The sequence below is a fragment of the Rhincodon typus genome, chromosome 8, assembly GCF_021869965.1.
Source record: "Rhincodon typus isolate 14 chromosome 8, sRhiTyp1.1, whole genome shotgun sequence".
Classification (NCBI taxonomy): domain Eukaryota; kingdom Metazoa; phylum Chordata; class Chondrichthyes; order Orectolobiformes; family Rhincodontidae; genus Rhincodon; species Rhincodon typus.
This window is the reverse complement of record NC_063339.1, coordinates 44,468,286-44,493,174: the sequence shown is the minus strand read 5'-3', so window position 1 is coordinate 44,493,174 and position 24,889 is coordinate 44,468,286. Positions and strand designations below refer to the sequence as shown.

At 41.1% G+C, this 24,889-nt stretch overlaps 1 protein-coding gene across 1 annotated transcript in view; it reads right to left on the bottom strand.

Moving 5' to 3' along the window:
- LOC109927351 (E3 ubiquitin-protein ligase pellino homolog 2) overlaps positions 1–23,915 on the bottom strand; it is a 50,042-nt gene extending 26,127 nt beyond the window's left edge. Inside the window, exons 1-3 of the mRNA XM_020527343.2 lie at positions 23,814–23,915; positions 14,712–14,909; positions 10,173–10,361 (exon numbers count right to left, since the gene is read on the bottom strand). Of these exons, the coding sequence (XP_020382932.2) occupies positions 10,173–10,361; positions 14,712–14,909; positions 23,814–23,822 (396 nt within the window). The 5' untranslated portion in view covers positions 23,823–23,915. The remainder of the gene's footprint in view (positions 1–10,172; positions 10,362–14,711; positions 14,910–23,813) is intronic.
- Positions 23,916–24,889: the final 974 nt, after the last annotated feature.

The following is a 24,889-nucleotide window of genomic DNA, read 5'->3' as shown; positions in this document are numbered from 1 at the left end:
GCTGATCTTGTCTCACTGGGTTACAAAGGTTTCAATTCTAGTAGTGATGGCCCTTTTGTTTCCCCCAACACCAGCAGCTGTTTTAGTTTTGCCAGGACAGAACATTTTTGTGTCTGATATTGTCAGCGATGATCAGAGGGATGCCCTGAAAGCTTAAAACCAGAAAGGACTCTTCTAGTTCTGTACCACTGGCAGTGCATTTGCCACAAGGAGGCAACTCAATGCATCTGCATTTGCTACTTGGCCTCCCGGAGAGTGTTCCGCCTTGTAATTGTACGCACTCAGAATATGAACCACTGCTGAATTTGACCTGAAGGTAAGGGCGGCACAGCACTGTCCTCTTTGAATAGCCCTAGCAGGGGTTTGTGATTGTTACTGTCACAAATTTACATACGTAAAGGTATTAGTGGAACATCCTCACACCAAAGATGACTGTTGAACCTTCCTTCTCTATCTGGACGTGTCTTCATTTGGCATCAGTCAAAGTCCAGAACACATACGCTATTGGACATTCCTCTCTGCTGGGCCGCTGGTAAGCCAAACCACTCTGATACCGTAAGGGGAGGCATCACATGTCAATACAAGATCTTGCTTGGGGTCATAGAATGCCGAAACATTACAGGATGATAGCTGTTTCTTCACTTCCCCGAAAGATAGGGCTTGACCATTTCCAAAGCTGGCCCATTTTTAAAAGATGATGCAAAGGTGTCAGGATGGAGGCCAAGTTATGTATGAACTTTCAATAATGGTTCTCGAGCCTAAGGAAAGACCTAAGCTCTGGTATACATGTGGGAGCCAGGGCACATTTGAAGCCCTCACTTTATCTTCCACCGAGTGTAACCTAGTCTTGTCATCTGTAGCCCAAGTAGGTCACTTAGGGTGACTGGACCATGCATTTTTCCCTCCTAAGCTGTACGGCCGCCTGGGAGAAACATTTAAGGACTATGTCCAAGTTCTCTTAAGTGCTCCTTATTGGAATTCCCTGCTATTAGCACATCATCTAGATAAATGGTGACCTGTGATAGACCTTGTAAACTGTTCTCCATCATACGCTGAAGAATGGCACTGGCTGACGATTCCCCAAATGGCAGTCTCGTATATTGCTACAAACCCTTATAGGTATTAACTGTAGCATTACTTCTGGGAATCCTCATCTAACCGCAACAGCAAGTACACATAGCTCATGTCCAGCTTTGTGAAGGACAGCATCTCCCCTCCACGCCCCACCCACACCCCCACCCCGCTAGCTTTACATATAAATCCTCTAGGCGAGGGATTGGGTATTTATCCAGCTGTGATAAGTAGTTTACCATTTGTTCAAAAATCCCCACAGGGCTTCACTAGCAGTATGACCAGTGCTGCCCATTCCGCAAACCGGACTGTTTTAATGATAACTTCATTTTCCAGCCTCTGATTTCTGCCTCTACTTTTGCCCATAAGGCAAATAGCACTGGGCAGGCCTTGCAGAATCATGGAATTGCTTCATGGTCAACATGCAAGGCGGCCTTGGCTCCTTTGATAGTCTCTAGACCTTCCTGTCAAACTTCCGGGTATTTAATTAGGACTTCACTCGGTGTCATTTTCTAATCAAAAAATGTTGAGCCATTTTTCTTTAAGTGAATCTTTCTCAGGCAATTTTGCTCCATCAAGCTTGGACCTGAGCCTTTTGCTACAATTAGTGCCAAATGAACCAGGTGCTTCTCGTAAGAGACCAGAACCGAAGTTGTACCTGTAATCTATGGTTCCCTGGATACGTTCTCAGGTCACTGAGGTCTTGTGCAAACTTAAGGGTTGGAGTCTGGAATGAATTTTGTTAAAGACTATTTCTGTGATCACTGAAACAGCTGCTCCAGTATTGACCTCCACTAGGGGTGACCAGATGTTTATTTTGACTGGTTCTGGTTTTGTTCCAAACCAGATGTAGGTGGACTTTCCAGGGTGTGCACTCTCCTGGATACCAGCCTATGAGTTCTCATAATCAATTTAGGTCTAGTGGGACTTTTGCTGTCTCAAGCCGGCATACTGGCAGCAACTACAATTGCTGGCTGGCCCAGATCCTGTAGAAAATTTTAACCGTTTGGCCGAATATTGGCTTTGTTTTGGGGTTTTGCTGTGGGCTGTTCAAGATATGTCTTGAGTGAGGCTATGCAATTACTTTTAATCAAGCGATGTTCCCCAGGCTCAGTTGGACTGGCAAGAGTGTCCACTTCCATCAGAATACTCTGCAACTCACAGGTTTCACTTGCCACATTTTCCAATGATAAAGCCAGTTGTAGTGCCTGTTTGAAGTCCAATTTGGCTTCAGCAAGTAGGTGCTTTTACATGATTACATCTTTAATCCCACGTACCAAATGGTTTCTCAGTATCTCTTTAAGGGTTAAATCAAAGTCACATCCCACTCTCGTCATCACTGAAATAACTCCACAGAGGCTGGTATCCTATCACCAAGTCACCATTTATTTACACATGGAGAGTCCTTGAATTGATCCAGCTTCCTTGGATCCAGCTCTCAGAGTGAACAGAACCTCTGACACTCCTGTTTATATCTGTCAGCCAGGGGTCCCTGTTTGGACCAGACTAACAGTTAGTTGGAGTGGTCCGCAGATGGCTGATTAACAGCCCCAATCGGAGAACTCACATTCTATGAAGTCCACCTGGCTGACTTTGTTACAATCACTTCATGATATCATGATATTTGCTCCAACCTGAACACAGTGGATAAGGGGAAATTGGTGCCCTGCTTTGTGGAAAAGGACCTGGAACTCCTGGTGGATGGATTAGTGTACAGAAAGGCTTCCAGGACTGACAAACGAGGCCACAGTACTAGACCTTACTAACCTGGGTTGCCACCTGGGTCAATGCAGTCTCAACAATCCAGAGGAATGCCCAGCAATGTAGGAAGAGGATTGATTACCTTCTCTGCTCTACCAGGGTTGGTGCTGGATGTCCATGGTGGAGGTCTGGAGGAGCAAGTGACAAGCTGGAGTCACCAGACTCCTACTTCTGACTTTCATATCAGGACTTTTTGACATCTAGCTTCTATCAAGTGGATTGGAGAATGGGTGACTGCATATTACTGAGGTAAAATTAACTAATGATTAGGGTGATACTGAGTGATAAGCACTGCTAATAGGCTGTTTGTTGCTCACTAGTGAAAATTTCATCTTGATGCCTGGGACTTGTTTGGAGAATGTAACTATTTGGTCTCGGTGTCGAAAAGGGAATCACTCAATTTCTCACCAGATTTTCCCAAATTTCTTACCATAGCCCATGTCATTCAGGGCCAGGAAGGATTCTACCCTATAATTCTAGCTAGCTTTCTCTTGGATTTCAATTTTCCCATTCCTTATTAATCTTTTAGCTATTCTTTGCTTTTTTTTAAAATATTCTTCCCAATCTTGACCTACTAGCCATCTTCGCGTAATTATATGCTTTCTCCTTAAGTTTGATATCTTTAACATTTTTAGTTAAGCAAAAATGGTAGATATCTGCCTGAAATTTTTCTGTCTCATGGTAAGTATCTATTCTATGTATTCCAAAATATCTCCTTAAATGTCTACCACTGCATCTCTATTGACCAATTCACTAAGCAAATTTGCCAGTTCACTTTAGATCTCTCTGCCTTTATGCCAAATAACTGTCCTTATTTAAGCTTAAAACACCAGCCTTCTCTCCATCAAACTCAACCTATAATTAATTCACTGTTGTCAGAGGGAATCCATTTCTATCAGATTATTAATAATCCTATCATATCACAATACCAGATCTACAATAGCCTACTTAAAAAAAACCCTAAAGAACTGCGGATGATGTAAATCAAAAACAAAAACAGAAATTGCTGGAAAAGCTCAGTAGGTCTGGCAGCATCTGTGGAGAGAAATCAGAGTTAACATTTCGGATCGAGCGACCCTGGGATTCTGAGGAAGGGTCTCATTAATTCTGATTTATCTCCACTGACGCTGCCAGACCTCTTGAGCTTATATCGCAATTTGTATTTTTGTTGTCAAATAGCCGCCGCTGTGGTTGACTCTAGAACATGCTGTTTTAAGAAACTATCCACAAAACATTCTAAGAACTTCTAATCCAGGCTACTTTCTTCAGCCTGACTTTTCCAATTTATATGTAGATCAAAATTCACCATGATGATCGTTGTATCTTTCTGGCAGGCTCCCATATTCAGCACATCCCTCTCCACTGTGCTAATACTATTATTAATTAATAAAACCATCCTTCCATCTTTTCCTGGTTTCCCAATCTTCCTAAATGTAATGTACCCTTCAATATTCAGGTTCCAATCAATGTCATTCTGCAGTCACGTCTCTGTAATGACAATCAGATCATCATTACTTATTTCTATTCGTACTATTTCTTCATCTATTTTGTTTTGAATGCTATGTGCATTGAAAAGACTTCAGTTTTGTACTTTTCTTATTTTGTGCTCTGTAGTTTTATCTGTTGATTTCTCTTTGATTTGTATTCTCTCCCTTCCTGTCATGCCCTATTTCTCATTTCCCACATTAATACTTTTCTCTCTTGTCTTTATTCTTTAATTTACCACATTTTCTGAGATTTGACCCTTTCCCTACCACGTGGTTTACTCTACTTCCCTAGAAACTCACTAGAACACTCAGCACAAATAGGTGCACGCCATTCCAATGATACAGCTCCTACCTTCCCCAGTACTTGTGCCAATGGTCTATGAACCAGTACCCAATTCTACTACACCAGTTATTCAACCACACATTTATTTTTCTAACCTCATTTGCCCTATGTAAATTTACATGTGATTTAAGTGTTAATTTAGAGGTTATGACTTTAAGGCTCTAATTCTTAATTTGGTATCTAGCATCATATACTGACTATGCAGAACTTCTTTCTGCCCCATGTCTATGGTAACTTTATGGAACATAACGACATTGATCTTTCCTATCCACTTTAAGATCCTATCCTGACCTGAGCAGATGCCCCAAATCCTGGCACCAAGATTTGTTGCAGGGAACAGTGTCAATCTCCTTCATTATACTGTCTCCTACATTTCACTTACTTGAAGGGCTTCTTGTACCATTGTGCTGTCGTCAGGTAGCTAATAACTTTGCAGCTCCCACTCTCATCCAAACAAGCTGAAAGATGCCCAAACCCAACAAGTACAAAGGCTGAGGCTCCCACACACCTGACCTCTAGATCTTGTTACCTACCTCAGCTGCAGCCACATTCCCCTATTCCTGACCACTGATCAAACTGAAAGGCCTATCATAAAGCCAGATGACTTGTACTTTGTAAAAAATATTCAGGTAATTTTTTCCTTCTCTAATGTGTCAAAGCATCTGAAGCTCTGGCACCAGTTCAGTGGCTCTGGGCTGCAAACAGTCACTGATAGACGTGTTTATTCTGCAGTACACTGGCCTCTAGAAGGTCCTACATGCAGCTGCTGTAACACATCACCTTTTTTGCCATCCTTAATTTGTTTGAACTAAATACTTTATGTATATATTTACCTAGCCACAAGTTTCTGCACAATTTTATTTTTAGGAATAGAACAGCCCTCAAACAATTAACAGATAGACGGAAGAAGTGTATCATCTCCTCCTGTTCCTTTTTCTACACTTATCTTCCTTGTTTAATTTTTGTAAGGATTTGGTGTCACCAAGTACTTAAGAATTATAGAACTCAGTGACTCAATTATCCTCAGGAGTGATTTCACTGCCAGAACTCTGCCTGATGGATCATCTATCCACTAGTTAACCCAGCCTCATTTCCTGCATCTGACCTCACTAATGATGCTGTCTAGGGTCCTAGCTGTATGTCTGTTTTATAAAATGAGTTGTCGAAAGGCAGGTCTTCTGCTCATTTTTCACACCTCAAGGTTTACTCATTCCACCTCAGTGACTTCTCATGTTTAAGTTGACTCACATTATTATTCACCAACTTCTTCTTGTCATGGTTCCATCACTTCCTTCAGAAATTTCTAAGCCTTAGAGTTTGGCCAATCCAACCTTGTTGTTCTTTCTTGATGATATCCCCTAACAATATTTCCTTCTCCACTATCCATGCTTTTGTGTTCTTTCCAATTGGCCTACTCAATCCTTTTTAACAATAACATTTCTAGTTTTTGGATGTGTGCTTTACTAAAGTTCACATTTTAGCCTCACATAGCAACACTCAAACTCAATTATTCTTTCAAGTCACTACTCATTCCAATGGTAAGCAATTCTTTATGTTTGGAGAGTTCATTATTTCCCTTTGCTATTCTAGCCCTGAATTTTTTAAAATGGCATTAACCATTTTCTAATAAGATACTTGCAATTGCAAAACTATTTAGCTGTTGCCAATTTATCTTTACCTCTGCATTCGCACTATTATTTTTTCTAATATTATTAACTTTTGTCTCTTTCAATTAAATCTTATTCTGTAAACTTTCATTACTTCATTCATTCTTTAATTAGTATTTGTACATTTATGTACTAGTTATGAAAGTCTGGTCACTACTTTCAGCAACTGACCTCTTATTTTGAAACCTGCCTGTTCTTCACCTGATTCTTCTTTTACAGTATCGTCCGCAGAAATGTTAAACAGCTTTGTATCACCCCATGCCCAAGCATTGAAGGGGTGTTGAAGAGAATTTATTTTCATTCAGAGAATGGGAAGTTCTGAAGCTAATGCACTGAGAACGTTGGCAGAGTCAGAAAACCTAACCACACTTAACAAATGCTTGAATATGTGCACTGCAAGACACATAACTTGCAAGACTACAGAACAAAAGCAAGAAAGTGGGATTAGCACATTTTGACCTGTCCTGATTAGCCAAACAGCCTCTTTCTGTACCATAATTGTCAATGATTTTTTTTAAGAATTCATTCACAGAATGAAGGCATCACTGGCTAGGATCTTAGAGCCTTGACAGGGTAAAATACAGAGAGGTTGTTTCCCCTTCTGGAAGAGTCTGGGACCACAGGGCACAATCTTTGAGTAAGAGGTCAATTATTTAAGACAAAGACAAGTAGGAATTTCTTCTTTCAAAGGGTATTAAATCTGTGGAATTCTTTACTGCAAAGCACTGTTAAGGCTGGGTCGTTCAGAATATTTAAAACTGAGTTAGACAGATTTTTAATTAGGAAATGAATCAAGGATTATAGGGGAAAAGGCAGGAAAGTAGAGTGGAGAATTATCAGATTAGTGATAATCTCATTGAATGGTGAAGCAGAGTCAAAGGGTTCAATGGCCTACATGTGCTCATACATCTTATGGAGTTGAGGAATGGGGTTGCTGCTGTTAGTCCACCAGCTGTTGCTCCTCTTATTCTTAATCAGCGTTCCATGGGAGAACTGCATAAGTAGCTCCTATGCTGCTGGGATGACTAACAGCTTGGAAGTGCAGACCAAAGACAAAAATCTCCACTGCATTCCTGTGAGCAAAACCCTGTCAACCTGGACAAGGGGGCAACTGCCATATCTCAATATTTAAAGTCTTTGTTGCCTGTCACTTGCTCAATCCCTATTGTCCTCTTATTTTGTTTTACCTGGCAAATTCCAGGAAACCCATGTATTGAAGGTCAAAGGCAAAATCCTGGGAAAAACTGGTTAATTATAATTTAACATTTAAATATTAGATCCTGCTATAAGAAGGGCATTTCCCACACAATGGAGAACAGATTTAGGTTGACGGCGGAGTTAATGAGTTCCTGCTAGCATTCCAACACATTGTTCATAAGCCTTGAAATTGTAAAAACAAAGCAGCAGAGTTTAGCTGATTTGATGCCTTCAGATGGAAGTGCCATAGGCTGCAACTGCTGAAGAAGAGATCCAATACTTGGAAATTCATAAGATACCAGCTGAAGTAATGGTGTATCATCATGGAATCGAGAATCATACAGCACAGAAGAAGCCCTACAGCCCATCGAGTCTGTACTGGCTAAAATACACTATTACCTTCACTAGTCCCACTTTCTTATACTAGGCCCATAGTCATGAATGTTATGACACTTCAAGAGTTCATCAAAGTACTTTTTAAAGGTTGTGAGGTTTTCCACCTCAACTGCCCTCCCAGTCAGCACATTTCAGACCCTCACCAGCCTCTGGGTGAGAAAGTTTCTTTCTCAAATCACCTCCAAACCTCCTGCCTTTCGCTTTTAAATTATGCCCCCTTGTTACTGACCCTTTGACTAACATGAGAACACGTGCTTTCTATTCACTCTGCTCGTGCCCCTCATAATCTGATATACCTCTATCAGGTCCCTCCTCAATCTTCTCTTCTCCAAAAACAACCTAAGTTTATCCAGCCTCTCTTCAAAGCTGAAATGCTCCATCACAGGCAATATCCTGGTGAATTTCCTTTGCACACCTCCAGCATAATCACATCCTTCCCACAGTGTGGTGACCAGAACTGTACACAGTACTTAATGTGTGACTGAATTAAAATTCTGTCCAGCTCCAACATGACTTCTCTGCTCTTATAATCCAAGCCACAACTGATAAAGGCAAGTGTCCCATATGCCTTCTTAACTAACCTATTACCTTAACCAGCCACCTTCAGGAATCTGTAGTGAAGCACCCCAAGATTCCACTTTTCCTCTGAGCTTCCTAGTGTCCTGCTGTTCATTTAGTACTCTGGATCCCATGAGCTTTTACCTTCTTTATCAGTTTCCCACGTGCTGAAATCCATATTATCAACATTAAATGCTCTCCCCTCATCAAAACATTTGATCACCTCTTTGAAAAATTCCACCAGATTTTTTAGGTAACATGTCCCTCTGACAAAAACATGCTGGCTATTTCTGATCAAACCTTGCCTCTCTAACTGACAAATAAATTTTCTTCTTCACTATTTTCTCCAGTAATTTTCCTAACACTGAGATCAGATTCACTGATCTATAGTTCCCTGGTTTATTTATACTGCCTTCTTGTAAAGTGGAATCACATTTGCTGTCCTCTGACAACTCCCCTGTGGCCAGATTTGATTTAAAAATTTGGGTCAGGACGCTTAGGATTTCCTCCTTCATCTCCCAAAGCAGCTTGGGATACAAGTCATCCATACATGGGAATTTACCAATTTTAATTCCACCAAATATCTCCTCATTCCTTATATCAATCTGCTCAAGAACTTCACAGTCCACCTTGAGTTCTGTACTTGCATCCTTCTTCTCCTGAGCAAAAACAGATGTGAAATACGTATTTAACACTCTACCAATCTCTTCCAGCTTCATGTACAGATTGCTCTCTGGGTTCCTAACAGGCCCTACTTTCTCCATCATCGTAAGGACCTGAATCATTACTATGATGTCAGTACACAAGATTCCTTAGAAAATATACTGTGGTTAGCATGTAGATACCAAATGTGCAATTCTGCAACTTAAGAACCTTCCCTCTAGGTTTCATCAATGCTGGACAGCCTCAGCTGACAGATGTGGGAAACTGATAAAGAAGACAGTGAACAAGATTCAACTGCAACAGGATGTGCAGGGTATTGAATGAAAGACTTATACTTTTACGTCAAACACTTCTTTTCCATTCATAACTATTTATAAAAGCCAAGACTTGAGATCGACATATTATGCTTAGAATAGAGAGTGATTTGAAGCAATAGTCAAGAATAGATTTTCATTTTTGGTAGTGGTTTTCTTAAATATGAACCATGTTTGATTCAAGTCAAATCGTGCAGGCAAGATTCAAAAGGAAGATTGTGTGCTTTTATTTTTATACATGCACATTATTATTTTCCAATCAACAATTCTTAACGTTTACATGGTCTAAAATTTGAATGCTATTACTACATTTGGGGTGCCTTTGCTAACACCTGCTTTATTCAGCCCAGAAGTATAATTAAAGACTTTTGCATCAAGCTTCCATTAACTTTCACCCCCCCTCCCCTTTGCTATGCTTTTTAAATTTAATCAACGCTGCTACAGACTGCGCTTCTCCAAATTTTCTTCCCTAAATCATCCTGATCTGTATTTATGCTGTCATTTTATCCTACTGCATAATCTGCCTAGACCCTTCAACTTGGTTTAAATAACCAGAAATAAATATTAATTGTCAGATTTTTAAATTTTACAATATTTACACTGATAATATTGAATCACTTATTTTTGATCGATTTGGTATGAATTAACTGTTGAGAAAAAAAACACTGCAATAAACAAGCATGTTGGTTACCATTAAACAAATATGTTCACCCACCAGTTTTCCTCTTTGCTGCGCTGATCTTGTTTCCCTTAGAGTATACACATCTCCACAAACAGAAATTTCCCGCCATATCCCAGGCTTGGATTCTTCTGTAAAGCCTCCCCTAGGATGCATCACTAATACTCCATTAGTTGTTAACCCATCCATGTGGCCATCAGGATTTTTCCATTTAGCAGCTTTTTCCTATAAAAGGTAACAATATGGATGTAAAAACTACAAGTTATATTTTAACAAAAAAGTTACATTTACCCGTTATAATAAAACATTAGATGACAAAATGATTTTTGCTTAATTAAAAATGTATAGAACAATAAAACCCAAAGAAAGATGGTTGTGGTTGCTGAAGGCTAATTATCTCAGTCCAAAAGCATTCATAGATCATATCACTGAATCCCTACAGTGTGGAAACAGGCCCTTTGGCCCAACAAGTCCACACTGACCCTCAGAGCGTCCCACCCAGACCCATCCCCCTATAACCCACCCAATCTACACATCCCTGAACACTACGGGCAATCCACCTAGCCTGCACTTCTTTAGACTGTGGGAGGAAACCGGAGCACCTGGAGGAAACCCACACAGACACGGGGAGAATGTGCAAACTCCACACACACAGTCACCCGAGGCTGGAATTGAACCTGGGTCCATGGTACTGTGAGGCAGCAGCGCTAAACACTGAGCCACCATGCCGCATTGTTGCGAGAGTTCCTCAGGACAGTGTACTAGGCACTTAGATGCTTCATCCTCCCATCATAAAGTCAGGCACAGAATCTTTGCTGAAGATTACTCGGTGTTCAGTGCTTTTTGTGATTCGTCAGACATTGAGGAACCCCATCCCCACATGCAGCAAAACTGGGACAACATTCAGGTTTGGGCTAGCATGTGGCAATAAACATTTGTACCACATAAATGACAGAATATGACCAACTTCAGCAAGGGAGAATAGTAACCATAATATCTCTGATCTAGTGGAGGTGGACAGCTAGAATTAACAGGTGGAGCAAACATTAGATGTTGTCAATACAAAAATGGGAATGATCCAGAAACATAGTGTTAGCATTAGAAGATGCATTGTTACCATTGGTACTGACTTGATTTCATCAATAACTGAAATATGATGAGATACACTATTTGCTGAACTCTTTCTCGATGCTTGTAGTAGCTCATGTCTTGTGTCCTCACTAACACATGATCTCCTACAAATCACAACTGATGAGGGACCAACCTGAGCACTCCTCAGAGGGAAAAGGGCCTTCTGAGAATGAGTTATCAAATGATTCACACACACCATCCACAAATACAGATAACACTGGCACCTCAGTGGAGAATGCAGCAGAGATGTCACAGTTGTCACATGGTGAGAAGCACATCACACGTGGGCAGGAACAGGTGCTGGAAACAAGGTCAGCGCTGGAGAGTGTCCACTGAAAGTTCAGGACACTCTAAGCTCCATTCAGCTAAATGCAGACACTAAGCTATGGGAGTCATCCACAAAAAAGTAATGGAACTGCAACAGGCAACGTTTGTGGTTCTGGTAGCACTTTCAGAGGCAGTACACATCAATTGGAGAGGGAATGGAGGTAATTGCGTTTAGCACGACTGTGCTGATGTTCACTGACATGAAGAATCAAGCAACCTAGCAAACAATGCAGAAGAATGTCTAGCACAGATAGAACAAAGACTCATCTTAGTTGTTCAAGGCTTTCTGATATGCTAAGATCGTTGGTTAGCAGGACAATGTAGGTGGAAAGAGGATAGGGAAAGTCTACAATTCAGTTAGGACTCCTCAAGATGCTCTCACTTCACATTGCTTGCATTGTACAAGGGTGAGTGAGGTATTGTTTGTTGGGAAACTTACATTTTCCAAAACATAGAGGTCTTCTGCACAAAGCATCTCCTCAGTACAGCGGACCATGTAGTTCTCAAGATACTTCAAGGGAAGACCACTGAAAACTACTGAAGACCACTCTCCAGATCTTTTGAAGTACCTGAAGTGTATCTTCAGCAACCCAGCTGTTTATTCTAATACTGCCCTTGTGGTCACATTGGTCTTGTTGGGACCCTCTTCTGGTTCACATGTAAGGTTCCCTACAGGAATGATTAACCAGCCCGCTGCCTGTTTAGTGTCATTGTGGCAAATTGCACATAAGTGGAGACCTTAGAAAAGAAGACTGGGAAGTGAACTTATGAGGACCTGATGGAAAGACCATCAAAATATCACTAAAAGAACCCAGAAGCGTTTGTGCTGATCTTGACAAACTTGAATGGCATCACAAATCTTGTACCTTGGGTCTTCCATCAGACACAGTTCATTTCGACCATCAACCAAGCACCATCACGTCCCTGCCTCCCAATATAAATCGATCAAGAGGGAGGTGGTACTGTATTGGTAGCGTCACTGATCTCATGGTAATTCAGGCATGTAGCCTCTGGGGACACAGGTACAAATTACACCACAGCAGCCGGTAACGTTTAAATTTGCTTAATGAATATAGGAATCTGGAATATAAAACTAGTCTCAATAATGGTGTCATGAAACTATCATCGATCATTGCAAAAAACAATATCTCTAATTGCAACCTTAACCTTACATGTGACTCCAGATCGACAGCAATGTAATTGATTCTTAGATTGCCCCTCTGAAATGACCTAGCAAGTCACAAAGTTCAAGGGCAATTAGGAATAAACAACAAATGACGGTCCACCCGGCGACACCTATGTATCATAAAAGAAAGTCACCTGAAGATTTTGTCCAGAGTGAAAGAAGGATGCAATGGAGGGTATTCCTCCTCTCCACTTAACCAGATGGGCTACGTTGAGGAGTGAAAAGCTGCAGGAAATATGACTGGCATAGAAGGAACAAATCAAGACAGCTTCCTCAATATCACCTTCCAGTGATCGCAAACTAACTCGACACTGAAGGAGTGTAATTGCCAATCGCATCATTCAGCACGTGATTTATGAAAACTTCTGGTTGCCATCTGCTTGCAACAAATGACGTTCTCCACATGGGGACAGCAAGCCTCTACAAAAAAGCTAAAAACCCTCGGTGTTTGATCAGCTCCACTGTGGCAAAGTCCACATATGTGGATGCTTCGGAAAACAAGGCACCGGTGATCTGAGAGGTACACTTACGGAGACTGGATCGAGAGATCCGTGAGATGTCACCAAACCATCCCCGAACTGTTTGTTCTGACCTCGGCAGTGACTGCTGATGCATGCCCATCTGGCCCTCTTGGAAAGATAGTTATTTTTTAGGGAACTGTAGATATCAGCAAAGAGTCACAACAAAAGCCTTTTCTGAAGGGTCTAGGCCCGAAACATCAGCCTTCCTGCTCCTCTGATGCTGCTTGGCCTGCTGTGTTCATCCAGCTCTACACCTTATTATCTTACAACAAAAGCCTGACTCTTTTGAGGTACTGCTACTGTGTCATGTTGAGATAGCTCATCCTCTGTCTGTGGAGCCTGTGTTGCAGATATCGCCTTCTTTGAGCTGCAGTTTACTGTTGATTCTTTTTGTCATGTGGAGTGACAATTTACTGCTGAGCAGGGAGCCTGTGCTGGTGCTGGTGCTGCTGTTGCTATTGGTATACTGTCTGGTGCTGTTCCTCAAGAGAATTCCAAGTTGTAGTACTCATATGCTGCAGTGGAGACTGACAGCAAGAAAACTGAAGCAAGGGTGATCAATCACACCCTACTGTCAGCTCAGGCAATCCACACACTTTAAAGTTAACTGCATATTTGCATAACACAGGATTTCATTGCTTACCTGCAAGCTTACCTAGGTCAAAGCTGGAAATAAATGGAATTATGTTAGGTTTGTGACACAACACCATTTTTGAAGTTTAACCCTTGACCTTAATATGCTTCTCCTACCAGCTTCTTTTAAACGTAACAGCAAGTCAAAAGCACTAACAAATAGTATAAAACTATGAGGGCTTTAGGTAGAGTGTATAGGACAGCCTCTTCCCCTTGGTTGAGCGTTTAATATCTGGGGATGGGGCACAGGCAGTAAGACGCTGTTTAGGTGGGACCAGCAGGGATATTTTCTTCACCCAAGGTGTGTTGAGGTTCTGAAAAACATTGCCTTAAAGTGAAGTACAAGCAGAAATCTTCAAAGCATTTAAAGAACATTTAGACATAGACTTGAGGTACAATTACCTACAAGGCACTGGACCTCAAATAGAAAAGTGGGATTAGGCTGCATGACTATTTTTCAGCCACAATGGCTGAGTTGGTGCCCTTCTGTGCTATTGATTTCTACAATTCGTGACTGGTTCACGTGAGCACTTCAAAGCTTAAAAACAACCTTTTAGAATATGTTTGAAAGATCTAATAAACCATTTTTTTTTACTTTTACAAATAAAAAAGAGAAATGCAGATATTGTACATGATATTCCTAGAAACTAGCATCTTAATTAATATTTTTCTCAATGGTTAACAGGAAAAATTAACATAATATTAGCACTTAGAATCTAATTTGTACATACTTAAGAAATGTGCTTTTAGATTAACCAAATCATGCACCATACTTACTCCAAGGAATATATTTTTTGATGAATCGAATCCTGCGGCATAAATCCGAGCAGTGTACGGTGCATTTCTGTCACAAACTATCCTACACGCAAATCTAGAGATTGTACTTTGAGTAATTTGCATCTCATCATTACTCTGGCTACCAGAAACAGTGTCCGTCACCACAAAGTCAATAGGGTTCTCTGTGGACCTTCCAATCTGTGAGAAAGGAAAAGTAAATGAAACTTCAACTAATTTTTTCATTGGATTTTATCAAAAGGCAGTTTATGCTTTCTCATTACAATGCAAATACACATTTCTACTTGAAAATTTTTAAAGACTGTTTAACATTAAAATTCAGTTTGTTTTCTAATGGCTTAAGTAAGTGATAAATTTGATTCATATAGTTCAACTTAAGATTTGAATAATTTTTAAATAGAATGGTCAGATCCTTTCCCCATTGAGGTGGAAATTGGGAGTCAAACAATTTTCTGATGTGATGATTCTGTCACCGATATAGTCATGCTTGTTCACTATAATTTTCCATCTCAGAGTTAGGGCAGGCTACTGTCTCCTGAAGCAGGGGGAAGGTGGAGGGATATAGAGATGACTAGGTTTGAAGTTCTGCTCCATTGGCTGGAATAATAGTCCAGATGTAATACTGAGTGAGGCCCCTTTATCTCCACATTCCTCATGACACGCCTCACCTCCATACCTTCTATAAGCCCCATCGTCCTTTCACATCCATTCCACCATAACAGTTCACTAACCCATATCCACTCACCCTGTATCCATCTTTTAGAGAGCTCCTGAATCCTACACAACATTAGGAAGTCTTTGAGATGCCCATGAATGATGCTGTTATGACAAACAAACACTCATTCAAAAATAACTTCAAAAAACATAATCCTTTTAAGTGGTCAGAAAACTGTCAAGATAAATAACAATCCTTGCTAAGTTGAATCTATGTGTGGAGTTTGGAGCTTAGACAAGGATACACAAAGGGATTCCATTACAAATCCTCCAGAGCTGAATATATCCCATGTATCTGCTGCCCTTGTCCTTCCAGAGAGAAGTGGTTGTGGGTTTGAAAGGTGGCGTCTAAGAATCTTTAGCAAATTTCTGCAGTGCATCTTGTATATAGTACACAAGACTGCTACTGAGCTGCAGTGCTGGAGGAAGTGATGCTTGTGGATATGGCAAAGCAGGCTGCTTTGTCTTGGAGGATGTCAAGTTTCTTGAGTGTTGATGGAGTTGCACCCATTCAAGCAAGTGGGGAATATTCCATCACACTCCTGACTTGTGCCTTGTAGATGACAGACAGGCTTTGAGGAATCAGGAGTTGAGCCTCTGATCTGCTCTTGTAACCACTGTATTTATATGGTGAGTCTAGTTGAGTTTCTGGTCAATGATAACTCCCAGGATGTTGATTGTGATGGAGTCAGTGATGGTTACACCATTGAATGTTAAGGGGCAGTGGTTAGATCATTGAAAATGGTCATTTCCTGGCATTTGTGCGATAGGATCGTTACTTCTCCTTGTCAACCCAAGCCTGGATATCGTTCAGATCTAGGTGCATTTGGACATGGACTGCTTCAGAGGAGTCGTGAGTGGTGCTGAACATTGCACAATCATTGGCAAAGATCCCAGTTTCTGATGGAGGAAAGGTCAATGATGAAGCAGATGAAGCAGGACACCACCCTGAGGAACTGCTGTAAGAAATGTCCTGAAGCTGAGATGACGGACCTCAAACAACCACAACTAGCTTCCTCTGTGCTAGGTATGACTTCAACCAGCAAAGCGTTTGCCCGATACCCACTGATTCCAGTGATGCTAGGGCTCCTTGATGCCACACTCGGTTGAATGTGGCCTTAATGTCAAGGGTTATCACTTTTACCTTACCATTTTAATTTAATGCTTTTCTAGATGTTTGCACAAAGCTGTAATGAAGTCAGGAGCTGAGTGAACCCGAACTGGGTTTCCCTGAGCAGGTTATTGCTGAGCAGGTGCTGATTAATAGTACTTTGATGGCATCTTCCATCACTTTACTGATGATTGAGAGTAGACTGATGGGGCAGTAATTGGCTGAGTTTGATCTGTCCTGCATTTATGTAGAGGACATACCTGGGCAATTTTCCATATTGTCAGGTAGATGCCAGTATTGTGACTGTGTTGGAACAGCTTGGCTAGGGGAGTGGTAAGTTCTGGAGCATAAGTCTTCAGTACAATTGCCAGAATGTTATAAGGGCCCATAGTCTTTGCAGTATCCAGTACCTTCAACAGTTACTGGAGCAGAGAATCAAAATTGACTGAAGACTGGCATCTGTGATGCTAGGGACCACTGGAGGAGGATTATGATGAGGATCATCATCCACTTGGCATTTCTGGTTGAAGGTTAATGCAAATGCTTCATACTTATCTCTTCCACTCAGATATTGGGCTCTTCCATCATTGGGGATGGAGATATCTGTACAGCCTCCTCTTCTAATGAGTTGTTTAATTGTCAGCACCATTCATGACTAGACGGTGCAGGACTGCAGAGCTTAGATCTGATCAGTTGGTTGTGGGATCGCTTAGCTCTGTCTATCACTTGCTGCTTATGCTATTTGTTACACAAGCAATCCTGTTTGGTACTTCACTGGGTTTTCCTCATTTGTACGTAAGCCTGGTGCTGCTCCCTGCATGGCCTCTAGCACTTACCACTTAACTAGGGTTGATGGTAACGGTGGAGCGGGAGACATGCCAGGCCCTGAAGTAACAGATTCTGTCACAGTACAATTCTGCTGCTGTTGATTGCCCACAATGCCTCATGGATGCTCAGTTTTGCGTTGCTTGATCTGTTCAAAGTTTGTCCCATGTAGCATCATGCTTTGCCACACACGACAGTTATTCTCAATGTGAAGGCAGGACTTTGTCTCTACAAGAACTGTGCGGTAGTCACTCTTACTGATATTGTCATAAACAAATGCATCTGCAGCGGGCAGATTGGTAAGGAATAATGATGGTGATGTTGGAACTTTGTCTGTAAGATACGATACTGTGAGTATCACTGTGTCAGGCTGCTGCTTGACTAGTCTGTGAGACAGGTCTCCCAATTTTGGCGCCAGCCTCAAGATGTTGGTTAAGGAGGACTTTGCAGGGTCAACAGGGCTGTTTTTTCTGTTGTCATTTCACTGCCTAGGTTGATGCCAGGTTTCATATCTTTGTTCAGACTTCGTCACGATTGACACAACTGAGTGGGCTTGCTAGTCCACTTGAGGGCAGTTAAGAGTCAACCACATTGCTGTGGTTCAAATTTAAAATCTACCAAATCCTACTATGGCAGGATTCAAACTCAGCTCCTTCAAGGACCAACATTAGCTGAATTTCTGGATTAATATTCTAGTGATAATACGACTAGGACATCGCCTCACCCTAGCCATCACTAGTTTAAACCATATGAAAACTGGTACAGGGGTGAATTTCACTCTTTCTCAGGTGGCAAGAATAACGATGAGCGAAATTACTTAATCAAGAGAGAGCAAAAAAAAAATCAAATTCTTGCCATCCATAAAAAATTCTTGCAATTAAGTCTTCACGCCTTATATTGGTGGGTTCAGAATCCTGTCATTGGGTATTGAGAGGGCTATTTGTATCTCATTAAGTGCACAACTCTTCATGTTAGTTTCCTCTCCACAATCAAGACTAAAATCTGAGAGTGGGCAACTGTTGTCTTGTCGGTATTCATCGCAACTTGCAGAATTGCTGTGCCGGCCATCCAGTTTCTATTAACATGGAGCAGATTCATCTGCAGAAGACGTCTCCATGATCAACAGTCACATTCTTCCTGTATTCTTCTTGGCATGAGCAATGCAACAGCCACACTGATCATACTTGTTGTCAGGTCAATTCAGGCACAACTTGAGGATGTCAAGCATGTGCGTTGGAGTGGAGGGAGCTTGCATGTTTGTGGCAGATTGTTTTATGCTTAGGTACCAGGCATCTTCTGTGTCTTAGCTGTGTTTTGATGTAGAGGTCCCATGTTGGACTGCGGTGGACAAGGTCAGAAATCACACGATATCAAGTTATAGTCCAACAGGTTTATTTGAAAACACAAGCTTTTGGAGCCTCAGTCCTTCTTCAGGAACAGTCCTGAAGAAGGGTTATAACTGAAATGTTGACTGCTCCTTTCCTACAGATGCTGCCTGGCTTGCTGTCTTCTTCTAGCCTCCTGTTTGTCCACCTTGGATTCCAGCATCTGCAGTGTTTTTTGTCTCTAATCAAGTCAGTGAATTGGTCTCGTTGTACTAGGGCACTGATGACAGTGATAGCAAGTAAGTGGAAAACCTGATGGTGAATTGCAGGGGACCAGGAGCTCTTGAATAGGAAGGTTCAAGCAGGTGATGGTTTCTCTGGCTTCTACCTGTGACGGCATATGGCCAGCAAGTATTTAAGAACCTCCAGAGTCAGAGGTCTGGGGTAAAATGGGTTCATTGATGTTAATGTTGGACCATGAACAGAAACACAAAACAGAATGCATGGGGAGCAATTCTTCGGTCACAAACAAAGCGTACCAGTCACTCACATGAACACAAAGATGGAAACTCACCAAATTGTTCCAAAAATCAATCTGTGAAATAAATTCAGAAAAGAGCTAGGACAGTATTCAAAATGGGTGGACTAAATAGCTTTTTTTTATTTGGGGGCAGAATTTGGATCATTTTTGAGGCACTGCAAGGGCTAACTGCAGTGAAAAATCCATAGATTATACTCAAGTGGATTCTCACTTCACTGGAGATCAGCACTGGTCAAACAATCCACTTAAATTATATCCTGAAACAAACGTGAGTAGTTCATTGTGGCCACTGATTGCCACCCTGAGATCTAAGCTCATCAAACCTTAATGTCACAAGAAACTTAGAAGGAGACGATAATGATCCCATTGGCCAGGCCAATCTATAACAAGTACTAGAAGACAACGCATAACAGCTGCCATATCCTCACAAAGAATTACAAGTTGGCAAAGACAAGGAGTATGATGTGGAAAGGATTGTGGTGAGCTTATTGGCAGAAGCCTACTCTCAATGGAACATGGACACTTTAGTTGTCCACTGTGCATTTGGTAAGGTCACATACATCGGATCTCCTTACGTGCACGACTATTATCTTCTTGGAAACTGCCATGCAATCTTGCATCAGGACATAAAATTCAGCTTGATTGTTAAGGATGTGAGAGCTCAGGCATACCTTTAATAACAATGTAATCTCTCTGAATTTGCCCACTAAATCTCTTCCACCTCAGCAGACATGGCTGAGTTCAATCAGTCTTCCTTAGGCATTGCTCCTATCGAATGAGATACCAGGAACAAGAGCTTCAGAAAGCCCAGCAACAAAAACGTCCAGTGGCTGCTGCATAGCTTCCAGAGGAACAATCAGCAGGGCAACATCCACCAAGGTAGTGCAAAGGTATAGTCAAACGCTGCATTTATAGTCTTTGCTGCAATTATCTCCAAATTACAGAGTGGCAATGACACAGAAGATTAAGGATGTCCTGATCCATCATCACAAATCTATGCAAGAAGCTGTACAAGGACTTGTGCTCAAAGGCACATACCTGTGACCACTGTGGTAACATGAAATGTCAGTTATTTTTTGCAAACTGCACCAGATATCCTGAGAACTGATCTAACTCCTACTTACTGCAGCATTCACAACAGAGATGTGAACTGTCCAGTGAATTTGTCACTGTCCTCAATGTCAGTGTGTTCCATTGAAGAAGTTCAAAGGCAAAATCTTGCTGCACTAAGATGAATGGACTCATCAATGATTCTGCCCTCTTACCATAAGGTTAAAGCAAGGCCAAGCCCTGTCATCTTGCCTTTACATTGCCTTTCATCTCAGTCTCATCCACATTAACATGCAATGATTTGCCTTCCGAAGTTAAGGTTCAAAGATGCCTGACAGAAGGGGCTAGCCACATTCACCAAACTAACTGTAAGAGATGATAATTGCTCTGTTGTTGTAAAATCTTATATCTTCGGGATGTATGAACAGCTTCCTCAGCTGTCATCTGGTTCTCACTTCACTAACTCTTATTAGTATATTATGAACAGATAATAGTTGTACAAATTGGTGCACATGAATGAATATTTTTGAAAATATGGCTTATTTACAATGATGTAGAACCCAGGCCACCTATGTGCCCTCAGTGTATTGTCTTCTTTCTCTCCATCCCACTATGTCTAAACACAGAGCCAAATTCCAAAGTGGGGTGGAGGGAGCTTGTCATATAGTTCATCCTGTTGACTTCGAAAATGTGGGCAGTCGTCACCGGTGTCTTTCAGCCTAGAAGGCCCAGGCCAGCTGAGATTCTCCTGCCCAGATACAGGCTCACCCTCCTCAACTTGAAATGCTGCAGGCTTTGTGATCACAGGGAGGGAGGAGTCAGAGAGGAAGGTCTCCTCCATAGTATCTTGAAAGAATCTTCTCAGTGCCTTCCTGTGGGTGTCTGCTGGCACCACCCTGTCTCGAGAGGAAGGAGCACCTGGAGTGAGGTCAAGATCCCTTATCCCACCTTGCCATTGATGCTGAACAAACATGGTTGAAGGGATGGGAGTCAGCTCTGAACGCATATCTGGCACCACCAAGCCTTCTGCACGACATGTATTTCCAAGGAAGCTGCCATCATTTCTGTGGAGACTGCCAAGTGCTCAGATACTGCAGCCACCACAGTAATGAGGGTATGGATTGACTCCGACATTTTTTGTTCCATCCTACTGAGTGCCTTTTGCACAACTCCCTGATTTGGCTGTATCTACAGGCTGACTGTCATTTACAGCCAAATGCAGGGGCATGTCTTCTGCACGAGGAAGAGTAGGTGTCGGATCACCTGCAGTGCTCGGAGTGCCATAGATATTTGGCATTTCCTCTTCCACCAGATTTGGAGACATGTCACAAACATGCTCACTAGATTGTATCCCTGAGTCTAATCTAGATAGATTTCCCAGCAAAGCCAAAGCCTCTGTGCTGGTGGAGAGTGCTGGTGCATCCTCTGAGGGTTCATAGACTGCCTCATCAGACAGGGGGCTGTCACAGAGTTTGAGGATGTAGTCTCCTCTTTGTTGAGGTTCCTGGAGTGATGTTATTGCCTGTATAGCAGAAGAGAGGTAATTAGTTGGAGAAGATGGAAAAATGCTCGTGCATAACAGGAATTTCTTAGTGTTGGTGGTAATTGGAGTGGAGAATAGAACAGCAATGTTTACCAGGTCGGTTGCCCTTGTTGTCTCCTCAACACCACAAGTGCTTCTGGTCTTCCCAGCCAGCTCAAGTAATGTCTCCTCAAAGGGAGCAAGGAAACTGATGGGGTTCACCCCAAGATTTCAAAGTAAGATTTATTTCTACAAATATGTCCAATAATTGTTCCAAATGGTAATCTGTTCCACTGCTTCAAACCTAGACAGGTGACTGAGTGAACAATTAATAAAAATATCAAAGGACAGGATACAATTGACACAATAAAATCTGAATCTCAATACTCTTCAATTTGGAAAAACATTTCATCCACAAGATAAATTAATTGAACACATCTGAAGATTTCTCTACATTCATAACATTGGTCAGTTTAATGGACTCATCACCAAGCATTTAAAACATAATTAATTTATCAAACATCATTACATTATGTAAAGTTCACCTTATAAAATTACCTGTCAAAAGGCTGTCAATTCAAGAACAGGCTTCCCACATTATTCATGACACCCCTGAGATGGTATGAATCATGTCTGCTTCAGTAACCAGCCCAACTCCATGAAAATTGCGGGAGATCTGAAATCACCACCCTAGAAATGGAGCCACCAGCTTTGGAATTGCTGCGTGCACCCCTATCCAGTGCCCTTAAAAATACAACATGATGGGAATGGGACAGGAAATCGGGAATCAGGTCCCACCCAGCTTTGCCCTTCTACTTTGACCCCATTCAATCTAAATACAGATTTGTATCCGTTGGGCCAGCAAAATCCTACTCAAAGTTCCTCTTCCACACCACTAATTGAAGTACTATTATTTGGCTACTCAACTATCAATTAGCCCACCAAGTATGCACATTTAGAAATTATATATCAATGTGCTAATCATTTGTCTGATAATATCACTGACAATAATATCTGGAATCACAGCAACTTTAACTAACTTTATTTAATGAAATTTAGATCTTTTGACGTATTAAATAATTAAAATTCAAACATCGATAATCTTTAACATCTGGAAATTCCTCAGCTGTTTAAGTTTTCAATGCTGTTGGTCTCAGAAATACTAATGTAACAAATATATCTTTGAGCACTTTTCAAGGGAAAGACAATATGTTGGAAGTACAGATTTATCCCCTTAAATTGTTTATGTTTGGGACAATAGTTTTTTTTTGAATGCTTTACTTTAGAAGACAGGTGGAGAGACAATTTGACGTATAATGATCTTACAGGGAAATTCTAGGGAAAAGACATACAAAAATTGATGGATCTAGCTCACACAGGAACCATTATCCTAAGTGGAAACATAAACACATAAAAATTAGAAAGACACAGATTTTATTGCACACAATAAGTTATTTTTTGTTCCTTCTGCTTATCATCTCATGAAGATAACGGTATATGCCAGCCAGTTTTATGCAGTTCTTGGCTTAACTCAGCCTAGATAAGTTGTTCAACTGTTGAGGGGCTTCACAATCGATAGACACATCATGCACTTCTCTTGGGAATCATGATAAAATGATTGATAAGGAGCACAAATTCTAGCTACTGGTTTCCCCCTGAAACCCAGGAATATTCATCCTAACTGTAGTATTCCCAAACTGAAGCTCAAGCGAGATTCAATAAATCAACAAACTGAATCATAAACCTTTCTGATTTTAAAGTATTTTGTTACAATCAATACGGTGAATTATCACAATAAAGTAGTATCTTTTAAGAATCCAGATAGTGCATAGACTTTATGTTTTTTAAATCAACCTGTTCAGGCATGTCATGACACACCCCTAGACCAGGTTGAACTTGAACAGAGGCCTCCTGGCTCAAAGGTAGGGACAATACCACTGCACCACACAAGCCCTCTGCATAACTTACTCAAATACAGAGAGTAGTTAGGTCTCACCTGAAACATGTCTGTGTCCTTGTCATGAGTATACTCTACCACCACAGTTTGGTTTCTGGATAACGTATATGAGATGCTATGTTGCCCTTTACAACTGACTGCCTATGAAGCATAAAATAAGAGAAGCACATTAATGCATTTCTTTAGACTTCCAACTGGCTTTCAACAGTACAGTCATTGTAACAACAGTTAGCTACATCCCATGACATTTTGTACACCAACTTACAAAAGATGGAAAATGTCTATAACAATGGTCAATCTTGTCTGTACAGACTAATTGTCATTTTAAGGGATGCATGTGTTGTTGGGTTTATTTAGTGCGGGTGTCTGGTGCACAGGGAGCTTGTGATGCATGTGTTGTTACCAATATCAACAGGGTGGAGGTAATGTGAAAAACAATAAAACTGGAGGATAAGGTGAGGCTGACAAAATAACTTGGCTGGAGAGACAGAATGAACTTGATTCGAAGAATGGTGATAGCAAAAGCTATTTATAGGCTGGAGTATGACATTTCAAGTAAAACAAAATCTTTTTATCTGAATCTTAATCTAGAGTATTGCAAATGAAGTTCAATGTCTTAGTGTACAGGACAGGATAACTTATAGGTCAAATAATGAATATATTATTCACAAACCTTGTACATGATTTATAAGAGATAGTAGGAACTGCCGATGCTGGAGAATCTGAGATAACACTGTGTAGAGCTGAATGAACACAGCAGGCCAAGCAGCAAGTAGCTTTCCTGCTCCTCTGATGCTGCTTGGCCTGCTGTGTTCATACAGCGCTACACCGTGTTATCACATGATTTAAAATATGTTTTGTACTTGTTCTTCATGAAGCAGGTTTACGAAGGTATCAAATCTCTAGTAATTTCAGACTGCAACTAAAAATTGTTTTTAAATGTAGATTGTTTCAAAGATGACAAACTTGGGTACAAATTCTAAACAGTTTAAAGAAGATTCGGAGTACATAGGTTTAAATCAGAAATCAGTGATAATCACATCTATCCCTCCACACTGAAATTACTACATCAGTAACACTTTTCATCATGCCAATGTTCTCTTTCTCTAAAAGTA